At 36.2% G+C, this 11,647-nt stretch overlaps 3 protein-coding genes across 3 annotated transcripts in view; 1 reads left to right on the top strand and 2 right to left on the bottom strand.

The window, feature by feature from the left end:
- LOC111691493 overlaps positions 1–3,774 on the bottom strand; it is a 28,685-nt gene extending 24,911 nt beyond the window's left edge. The window contains exon 1 of the mRNA XM_023454438.1: positions 37–3,774. Coding sequence (XP_023310206.1) covers positions 37–3,774 — 3,738 coding nt within the window. The remainder of the gene's footprint in view (positions 1–36) is intronic.
- A 4,302-nt stretch (positions 3,775–8,076) lies between these two features.
- Positions 8,077–8,866, top strand: LOC108909248 (putative nuclease HARBI1). Its single transcript, XM_018713515.1, has 4 exons — positions 8,077–8,174; positions 8,246–8,532; positions 8,580–8,777; positions 8,835–8,866. Exons 1-4 carry the CDS (start codon positions 8,077–8,079, stop codon positions 8,864–8,866), a joined length of 615 nt encoding a protein of 204 aa, XP_018569031.1.
- Positions 8,867–9,574: 708 nt separating this feature from the next.
- Positions 9,575–10,677, bottom strand: LOC108909247. The gene is made up of 3 exons (XM_023454437.1): positions 10,558–10,677; positions 10,320–10,367; positions 9,575–9,972 (listed from the first exon to the last, which is right to left on the bottom strand). The coding sequence occupies exons 1-3, from the start codon at positions 10,675–10,677 to the stop codon at positions 9,619–9,621; spliced, it is 522 nt and encodes a 173-aa protein (XP_023310205.1). The 3' UTR covers positions 9,575–9,618.
- Positions 10,678–11,647: the final 970 nt, after the last annotated feature.

The following is an 11,647-nucleotide window of genomic DNA, read 5'->3' as shown; positions in this document are numbered from 1 at the left end:
AGATAGATGCCAAAAATCGGAATGTTCTGTATTTACAAGTACTGTAACTAGCTTCTTTCTTCGTTCTCCGGCGATCTCTTCCTCATTAACAATCGGTCTTTCGGATGGCCAATCTGCTCTATCTTGATACAACCAACTAGGACCCTCCCACCATTTCGATTCCAAAAGTTGCTTGGGAGAACAACCTCGTGATGGAAGATCTGCAGGGTTATATGCTCCGGGTACATGACACCACTGTTCTGCTGGAGTCAATCGTCTGATTTCATTAACCCTGTTCCACACAAATGTTCCCCATTCCTCCTGGCTCTGAATCCATGTTATAACAGTTGATGAATCGCACCAGAAAAAACAATCAAAGTTGCTTGTAAGGTTATCCGCAACTTGCTTATAAAGTCTAGCAGCTATTGTTGCTCCCATAAGCTCCAAACGCGGAATTGTTAATTTTCTCAATGGCGCAACCCTAGATTTTGCAGCCAATAAATGTATGGATACATTTTTATCCTTTTCGACTCTGCAATATACCACTGTAGCATATGCTTTTTGGCTGGCATCGCAGAAGACGTGGATGCTCAAGTTTTGTACATCTTTAGAACCGGTAGAAATCCAACGAGGAATTTCTACTTCGAGAAGATGTGGTAATCCTGTGAGCCAATTTCGAAAAGCAATTGCGACTTCATCGTCAACCGGCGTATCCCAAGGTATTTGCTTTTCCCACAACTTCTGCAGCAATAATTTTGGTACCAATGTAGTTGGGGCAGTGACTCCTATAGGATTAAATACCTTCTGTGACATGGATAAAATCAATCTTTTTGTGACAGCTGAATCATCTGAAGCAGATTTAAAAAGATTGTCATTGATTGTCAACACATCTCGTTTAGTGAACCATTTCATTCCGAGAACAGGAACACTGAAATCTTCACAGTCCGAATTTCCAGAAAATTCCCAGCCTCTCAAATCGAACTGACCTTCCGCCACTGCAGATATAAATCCTTTTATAAAGTTATTCAATTTATGCTTATCTGGTAAACTCGTAACACAGTTGTCAACATAAAAACTATTGGATAATCTTTCAATGGTTTCCCGAGAATATTCAGCGTCCATGCTTCCACAATTATCCATGCATTTTTTCAAATGGTGTTCGATTGTCATTCCAAGTAAGAACGGGCTACAGTTGACACCAAACACAACACGTCTGTGCCTATAAACAAACTCTTGATCCTCCTTATCAATCCAAAGAAACCTTAAAAAGTCTCGATCCTTCTCATGCACACTAATTTGCAAGAATGCCTTTTTTATGTCTGAAATGACACCGATTTTAAATTCACGAAATCTGAGTAATAAAGAAGGTATCAATTCAATCAAATTAGGCCCTTTCTCCAGGCACTGATTTAGAGAAGGACTGTTTTTTTCTTGTGCTGAAGCATCGAATACGGGTCTTATCGCGGTGGTAGAGCCCTCTTTCAATATTGGTCGATGCGGCAAAAAGTGACCATAATTTTCTCTTTCAACTCGCTCGATTATACCTTGGGATTCCCACTCGCAGAAAACTTGATCGTAGCGTTCGGTTAAGCCATCCCTCTCTAATTTGTGCATAATAGCTCTTACCCGCTTTCTGGCAACACTGTGATTCGTTGGTAACGGGGGATGTCCTTCAATCCATGGTAACCGAACCTCATATCTCCCCTCCATGTTTATGGTAACCGTTTGAAGAAACAAGTCCTTCGCTGCATTAGCCATTTCTTGTTTAGTTTTCTTTTCAGTGGGTTCCTGTATTCCCAGTACATCCAATTGCCACAAATCTGCGATTGAGGGATTTGCAAATAGAGATAGAACAGTCATTGTCTCATTGGATCGAATATTGGACCCTGAGACTCGGCCCATTACTGTCCACCCAAGATTGGTTTCCATTGCAGTCAGTCCACATTGTATTTTATGGAGTCTCCCGGTGTACAATGACCCAACAATGTCTGCTCCTAACAGAAGTTCGATAGGGTCAGAGTTTTCTGAATCGCTGATACTAACCCCCAAACGTTTAAATTCTTCCATCCAGGGACCATTGAAAATCGGAGCGACTTCGTTGCATATGTATGGTTGATCTAAAGCTTCAAAATTCTTCGTGTACTTCCCATTAACCATAGCAACATCATAGCAATAATGCGTATCGGTAGACATCTGACCGCCAAATAGACAATGCACTATCTTTTCAATTCGCTTAGGCTTCAAACCAAGCGCTAGTGCTGTAGTTTTCAATATGTATGATCGTTGCGATCCACTATCTATCAAGGCTCTAACCTTTCTTGTACCAGTAGCTCCTTTTAAAGTAATTCGCAGTGTCTGTAAGAAAACTTGTTTGCTTGTTTGATTTGTCATAACTTGATCTCCACCTGCATCCTTAGCTTTTGCACCATCGGATTCTTGCTTGATGCTAGGTAAGCTTTGACACATCAATGGTGCGTGTGATTGTCCGCAGACAACACACCTCAATCGACTGCGGCATTTTCTTAACTGATGTCCAACTTTTAGGCACTTGAAGCAAGCTTTCTTTTCTGCTATAATGTTTTTCTTCTCGTCGTAACCCATTTTTTGAGCTTTGAAACACATATCGCTACTGTGACATCCAGCACAAAAGATACACTTGGCAACACAAGCATTTAGCAGCCCAGCCGCTGTTGCAGTTGAGAGATCTTTTGCAGACTTCTTTTTATGATCAACACTACTGCCTGACCTAACAGAATTGTCTAACAAACCGAAACCTTCACTTGCCAAGCAGATCTTTTGTTCGTTTTCTACTTCAGCTCGTAAAAAACTCATAAGATTTTTAAGTTTAATTTCAAGTGTAGCATCCGCGGTTAAAGACCTAATAGAATCGGCACCGTTTTGAGACGAGTTATAAGATGAACGCTGCCAAATTCTTAACAAATCCTGCGTCAAACATGACTCAATCAGTGGAAAGAGCATTGCTGCATATTTATCCGAAGTTATTCCTACCGTTTCAAGCGCTCTAAGTTGTGTCTCGATCTCATCGTAAAGCTTGGAGATATCTGATTTCTGGGAAGACCTTGTATTACCCAAAATTAGTTTTAATAACTCCCTGACATGTACTTCAATTTGTAGATCGTCCCTACCAAACCTAGCCTGCATACATTCCACAATTTTGCCATAGTTTTCTCCTACCACAGGAAAACTCTCTACAAGTTGCCGCGCCCTACTGCCCGGTACTGTGGCTTGTATTAAATATTCGATTTTGTCACTACTGTCTATATCGGGATCCTCATGGACCTTTCTGAACTGTGACCAAAACCCTAACCAGTCTTTTACGTTACCGTCATAATGTTTAAATTCGATTCGCGGGAGTTTAAATTTGCGCTTACCTTTTCCACTTTCCCCTAGATGCGTAGAATGCCCCGAACTTCCTGATACCAAAGAGATCATATCATCTACCTCCGCAGTTGCGTGTCCCGGCTGAAGCACCTTATTACATCTCAGACGTGGATCGGTGAACCTTCTCTGGTAGGCGTCACTGCTGTCAATTTCTGACATAAGCTGCTCCTCCGTAGCACTTTCCAGCAGGGCCTCATAAACTTGATTCTCACACGCATGTAATTCATCGAATTTCCCTTTCAGACATTCCCAAGAGATTTCTACATCACAGTGCACAGGTTTGTCAACCTGTAATAGAGTGTCTAATTCGTTGGCAACTTTGGTGAAACTCGCCCGAAGCACTTTCCTATGTTTCTTCTTGGCTTCCATAGCGACTGTCGGCTCTTGTACCATTACGAATAGACAATAACAGAATTTATGACCTCAAAGGGCACACAATGAAAATGGAAAAATATCCTGAGTTTTTCACTCACCGAACTGTCAGGTCCTGTCACGGTCGCCAAATGTTGCCTCGCCGTTGAAATACTACCCGTATTTCCAGCCTAGACGATTCAAAATAAAGGACACTATCGGCTCATTAAAAACTGGACATATATTTTAACATTACCCACTTCAATAATACATAAAAGGTTGCAAAATTTTGGAGACGTCTTTTTTAAAACATAAATCTACCCTAACAACGTAAACAACAACAAAAACTATTTATATTTTAGGCACATCAGTTACGACAGAAGGCTAGTAGATTGGACTTTACCACTTGTGCCAACCTCTAAAGTAAAGTTCAGTCTACAGCAGGCTTGCCACCCTCAAAGATAAATCAGCCACCCTTACTTTTTGCTTTTGTCCACCCCGACCATTCGTGGTATTTTAAATAAAGCAAAAGTTATAGTATAGTGTAGGTTTTGTTTTATAACGTAGCATCCGGCAACGGTTACCATCCCTTTTTTCAGTGAAAGCTTACTGTTTTCCAAAACTAAGCTCTTCAGTAGCTAAATAGCATATGGAAGGCGTTTTCTAACATTTTTTAGCATTTTAATTCCGCAATCAATCAAATTGGGGTCAATTCAAGGCGTCTACCAACCCAGGGTAAGATATAACCTGGAATTTATAAATGTTATCTGGGGACGAGGTTAAGTATACGAGCAAAAGCAACTTTTAGTTCAAAAATATTGTTTAGTTTTAGTCTTACCGACAGATTTTATAAAAGTTTTAACGGTTGCAGCGTCTGATTTGTATTTATTTTTATTTTTGAAAGAAGCAAGTGAGAGATCCAGATGAGTAGGGGGGATCTCACGTCCAAACAATTTTTTTGCCATTTTCGGAATCTGCGAATTTTACTAAAGTTAGGTTGGATGGCCAGTTTGGAATTTTTGGATTTTTGGGGGGAATTGGGTGTGTGTGTGTGAGGAGGGATCCATACATCAGAATTTTTTATCATTTCCGGATTCAGCGGAAAATTTTATTCAGTGGGTTACAAAAATAATCATATAAAGAGTATACATTTGAAAGTGCGCAAGTGCAGCAATTTACACAATGGTAAAAACATTTTGGTATTTTTGGCACAGCTTTATATAACATTGGTTGCTCTGAAACTTCCATTACTATGTATATTCCATGTAATGTGTTGTAACTTTAATAAATTATGCCACTTGTGTGACATTCATTTTGATAATTTTGAACGTATATTGGTTGTTGCTATACAATTACTAAGTCAGGAACGTATCTTTTGATGATATGTGGATTATCTTTGTATTTTTTTTTTTNATAATCACTCGAGTGGTGGGAGTAAACATCTCGAGATATCTCGAGTGATCTCAATAATCGAGTACCACTCGATTTTTCACTCGAAATCTCCCATCACTAATTTTAACTACATTTATGTGTGGCGGCTACACTGAAAGTATGGTTAAGTTTTGAAAAATTGTTGATTGGGTTTTTAATTATAATCATTAATCAGATGCATTGCAGAATAAACAGCCGACGAATTTCTGATCTACAAAGATATTATAAAAATAATATACAGTGGTTTGCACCAGTTTTGGATAAGTTGTTAAATTTAACTTATAATTAAATCTGAAATTTATTTGCACCAATGAATTTAACTATAACTTATGGATTAAGCCGTTGTTAAAATTAAGCCATGGTTGGGGTGTGGATTAGTGGTTGTTAAGTTATTTTTTAGGTTAGTTTTACTACATAAAATTGAGACTAAAATTAACTAATAATATATATGTATAGTGTCTAATACAGTGTAAAATGGGAAATTTATTTCCTGAGATTGTTGAAGTAGATGAGGATGACCTGGAAATTCTTAATATTATACAGTTTGATGTTCCTCGTCAAATTTATGAAAGAGAAAATCACTTTTACACAATGGATGCAAGTACTTTTAGAAGACGATTTCGACTTTCTAAAGAAACAGTACAACATATTTTAGTCCAGATAGAAGATCAACTGGAATATCGATATGATTTGTAAGTACACAGATCACAGATGTAAATATATTGTAATAAACCATTTCTATAACAAATAATTTTATTTGTAGAAACAACTGTGTATCTCCTATAAACCAGTTGCTTGTTACTCTAAGGTTGTACTCCACAAGTGGACATTTAGATTTGGTGGCAGATTTTGCTGGAATGCATTTATCTACAGTATCTAGAATTATTGTTAGAGTGTCTGAGGCGATAGCTAATTTATCACAGAATTATGTNATGCCCCGAACTTCCTGATACCAAAGAGACCATATCATCTACCTCCGCAGTTGCGTGTCCCGGCAGAAGCACCTTATTACATCTCAGACGTAGCTCGGTGAACCTTCTCTGGTAGGCGTCACTGCTGTCCATTTCTGACATAAGCTGCTCCTCCGTAGCACTTTCCAGCAGGGCCTCATAAACTTGATTCTCCCACGCATGCAATTCATCGAATTTCCCTTTCAGACATTCCCAAGAAATTTCTACATCACAGTGCACAGGTTTGTCAACCTGTAACAGAGTGTCTAATTCGTTGGCAACTTTGGTGAAACTCGCCCGAAGCACTTTCCTATGTTTCTTCTTGGCTTCCATAGCGACTGTTGGTTCTTTTACCATTACGAATAGACAATAACAGAGTTTATGACCTCAAAGGGCACACAATGAAAATGGAAAAATGTCCAGAGTTTTTCACTCACCGAACTGTCAAGTCCTGTCACGGTCGCCAAATGTTGCCTCGCCGTTGAAATACTACCCGTATTTCCGGCCTAGACGGTTCAAAATAAAGGACACTCTCGGCTCATTAAAAACTGGACATATATTTTAACATTAGCCACTTCAATAATACATAAAAGGTTGCAAATATTTTGGAGACGTCTTTTTTAAAACATACATCTACCCTAACAACGTAAACAACAACAAAAACTATTTATATTTTAGGCACATCAGTTACGACACCGGTGGAGGTCCTTCCGCTCCTTCCTACCTAAAATCCGGTTCGACGATCGCTCGGTTTCCTCTATTTAGTTTTTAATTTAACCATTTTACCTACGTTATTTATTTAAAGCCGCGCGGAAAATACTCATATTTATCGACCGGATGCCTTTTTCAAACCTTTTATGTAGAACTTTCCGCGAAATCACGCGCAGGATTCGAAATGCGGCCGTAAATACGTTAAAATGACTCTCTGGAAAACGTATACTTTGCCACACAGAATTATTTTCTCGCAAACCGCGGAATGGAGTGCGACTGGGCACGAGATGTCCATTCGATCATCTTTAATCGTTCGGGGGCACTTTTGTAACGTTCTTTTCGCGTTTTCATATTTAATTTCGCCTCTTTTTGTGGTCCACTCGACGACAGACAAGCCGTAAAGATTGAAGCTTTAAGACACGCCCACCCGGAGAAAATTCGAATGTCGTTAGAAACGTCAGTTTAATATACGTCAAAATAATTTCACGCCAAACGCGAAAGGCGTCTGTAGGGTCGCGGCGAACCGTTATTTTACCTTACTAGACCTTTTTTTAATCTTAATACATTGCTACGCCACGACATATACAGGTATTTCTTATTAGGTTAAATTATTATTTACATTTTGGTAGCTCTACCGCTTGACATGCCTACGATTACGATATCTGTTCCCCGAATTAACGTAAGTACTTGCCCTCTAAAACTGCATAATTTTAAACCAATCCATAGTACCTAAACCCTTCAACCTTTGTATTAGTTCAATTTGCTTCGTTAATTACTATATTGCATTCGTATTAGGTACAGTCGGCGCCACCCAAATGTGAACGGCAATATTGTACCGTGTAATTTAAACTTCAAATCAAGGTCGTCGTAAAATTCAATAGTAGTCAAATATATGTCACTTACAGTGGTTCGCACCAGTTTTGGATAAGTTGTTAAATTTAACTTTAATTAAATCTGAAATTTATTTGCACCAATGAATTTAACTATAACTTATGGATTAAGGCGTTGTTAAAATTAAGCCATGGTTGGGGTGTGGATTAGTGGTTGTTAAGTTATTTTTTAGGTTAGTTTTACTACATAAAATTGAGACTAAAATTAACTAATAATATATATGTATAGTGTCTAATACAGTGTAAAATGGGCGATTTATTTCCTGAGATTGTTGAAGAATGAGGATGACCTGGAAATTCTTAATATTATACAGTTTGGTGTTCCTCGTCAAATTTATGAAAGAGTAAATCACTTTTACACAATGGATGCAAGTACTTTTAGAAGACGATTTCGACTTTCTAAAGAAACAGTACATATTTTAGTCCAGATAGAAGATCAACTGGAATATCGATATGATTTGTAAGTACACAGATCACAGATGTAAATATATTGTAATAAACCATTTCTATAACAAATAATTTTATTTGTAGAAACAACTGTGTATCTCCTATAAACCAGTTGCTTGTTACTCTAAGGTTGTACTCCACAGGTGGACATTTAGATTTGGTGGCAGATTTTGCTGGAATGCATTTATCTACAGTATCTAGAATTATTGTTAGAGTGTCTGAGGCGATAGCTAATTTATCACAGAATTATGTATCAATGCCGACTAATATTAACAGCATAAGGGCCACACAACAAAATTTCTATGATGTTGCAAATTTTCCAAGAGTGATTGGTGCAGTTGATGGCACTCACTGCAGAATAATTTCTCCAGGTAATATACTTTCGTGAAAAATATTTGTATTTACAGTGGTTTTACAGGAGGTGATGATCCAGAAGTGTTTAGAAATAGAAAGGGCTACTTTTCGATTAATGCTCAATTTGTCTGTGATTCAAGATTGAAAATATTAAATGTCGTAGCTAGATGGCCAGGAAGTACTCATGATTCTCCAATTTTTAATAATAGTCGTCTGAAGATGGATTTTGAAAATAACCAATATCAAAATTGTTTACTCTTAGGTAGCTGTATTAAAGTGTTTATTGTTATTATTCATTCTGTATTTTATGAACTTTTAGGGATGGATATGCCAATAAAACATACCTATTGACACCTTTGTTGCTTCCTGCCACAGAGGCCGAGAGAAGATATAATCAAAGCCATATTCGTACAAGAAACGTAATTGAAAGATTGTTTGGTGTTTTGAAGAGGCGTTTTCCTATACTCTCTTATGGCTGCAGATTAAAATTAGAAACATTTTTAACAATCATCATTTCCACGTCAGTACTTCATAATATTGCATTAAATATGGGAGACGAAGAAGCACCACCTTTACCACATGAATTGGACGATCATATACTTAACCTTCTAATTCAAAATGGGCAAATTCCTGATGTTAATGAAGAAGTTGGTGAAGATGTAGCCGGTACTACAAGAATGGCTTTAATAACTGATTATTTTCATAATCTTCTTGTAAATCAAAATATTTAATATAGTGAAAAGAATATTATACATCTTAATTATTACTCAAAATAAATTAAATAAAAATCTTCAAAAATGATTTTATTTTGTTGCACTAAAAGTTATTGTTCAGAATATTATCCTGAATACACACTCACTATTGCTGGTTTTTTAAATATTTCTTCATGAATGAGTAATGAATCATGTTTTATATTTTAATGTACATACTACTGTCACTGTTAATAGGAAACAATGTAAATAATACAGAATGTTAAAAACAATATTTTATTTAACAAGAACTAAACTCATTTATCAAAGAAACTAATTTAATTTAACAGGAACTAAATATGTAGTAAGAAACAATTTACAAACAAATGCTGAAAACAAAGAGTATCACTTAAGCTATTGATTTGCTTGATTCACTGCATGTAATGCCGTTAATTGAGCCTTTTTTATCTCCACATCGAGCTCAAGAGCTTTCTTTGTTAATTCACATTGTTCTTTCTCTCTCTTTTCTTGTAGCTGACGACGTTTTCTCTCCCATTCATTTTTTTCTTCTAATTCTGCTTTTTCTGCCTGCATAGTTTGTAGCTGACATTTCAGCACTTTTTTTTTTATTTCTGCTACTTCTTCATATCGCAAAGCAATGTTTCCTATTTTTGATAGTTCAGGTCTTCGTCTACTGCTCCACCTATTACCTGCAGAATTGTCTACTCTGTTCTTTGAAATGTGCTCGTCATTACATAATATATTTTTCTAGAAAATAAAAATTATACATTATCTACCAAATGATAATCCACAAAATTTAAAAAATAATAGAATAATATGTTATTTATTTTTAGGTTGAAATGATGTTTTGCAATTATATTATAACCATCAATTGCTTTGTTAATGCCAGAGATCTGATTCTCAACTACCTATACAAATCTGTTTCGTAAAACCTGTACACAGAGCTGCACAAAGGCAAATATTGAGTGGTCAAGAATGAGCCATAAAAGAAATTAAAGTTTTGATAAATACGTTACATACTTAAGTAACTGGCATTAACTTATTATTCACTTTAAAACTATTTATTTCACTATTTTGTAACTATATCAATCTACGTAAAAATGAATGTTACAGTAGTATTTAAGTTTTACATACCGATGTCTCTATTTCTGAAGTTTCTCCATTTTCCATTTCTAAGACAATAATTTCGCTTTCTATTTCATCACCATCCTCCTCAATTATATATTGGTCTGTTTTTTGTGCTTCCTTCACATTTGTAATTACAGAACTGCAGCTACTCTAAACACATTACAAATTTAGTAAAACATTTAAATACTATATACAAATACTTACATCACCATCAAATTTATTTGTCAGTCCAAAAACTGTTTTTTTATTGATTATATCGAGGGTTAAGTTATAGATTGGATCATCTTTCACCTTTGGCGCTTCTCCACCACCAGTTTTGTTCATTTCACACCTCAAATTTGCTGCATATTTGCGTGTCTCTTTCTTTTTATTAATGTAAAATCTTTTTATAACATCTACAGGTCTATAAGTTGATGATGTGGAATTAAATTCTTTTCCTATAGATACCCACCCCTCCTCCTTGGATTTCCATGAGTGGACCCCAGTTTCTTTGTTCTCAATAACATGTTTATATTTTTTTATTATATTCAGAAGATAGAGTTTTTCTTCATTACTAAAATTAGAAGAACGTGGACGTTTTATTCCACGATTTTCGCTCATTTTGATTTTAATAATCACTGGATTTCAAATTTGCGTTATATTTTCTGAAAGCTGACACAATTGTTATATTATTTGTTATCCTTTTGTTATAACATCATTTTTCAGGTTATGATGCAGATTGCAGACAATATAACCAATAGAAAATGCAGATTTCACAAGAACCCTGTAGCTCATTGTAGCCAACATATCCTATTTAATTTTAAACATCAGTTTGTTAACTAAACTTATAATATTCACTGGTGCAAAGTCTTTTATGTTTAATCCATAATTAAGGTTAACTTGTGATTATTAAATCGAAAAGTTAATTCACAACGGTGCAAATGGCTGCATGAGCAAACATAGTGAAAAGTAAACAAGTAACGTGAAATATGCAGGAGCATTTAACTAAGGTGCAAAGAGCAAGGGCTGTAGCTAAATTAGAAGATAATTGGTTTTTGAGTGAAGTGGATGCTGATTTAAATGTCAGTAAGAGTTGTATATTTATATTAAATAACGCTGGCAAGAAGAACAAAGATTACAAAGATATATCAGGCAAGGTGTCGGGAAGGTATCCAGTGACGCGGAAGACAATGCCTTGGTCGAATTTATCCATCAGAATACCCTCTCTGTGTTACGTCACTAAGAAAAGTTTGATTTACTACGATAAAATCCAGATGAAATTTTTATTTAACCAAAATCCGTTCACATTTGGGTG

This window comes from Anoplophora glabripennis, unplaced genomic scaffold (genome assembly GCF_000390285.2).
Source record: "Anoplophora glabripennis isolate ALB-LARVAE unplaced genomic scaffold, Agla_2.0 scaffold235, whole genome shotgun sequence".
Classification (NCBI taxonomy): Eukaryota; Metazoa; Arthropoda; class Insecta; order Coleoptera; family Cerambycidae; genus Anoplophora; species Anoplophora glabripennis.
Note: the sequence above shows the minus strand (reverse complement) of the source record. Positions and strands in the feature narration are given on the sequence as shown.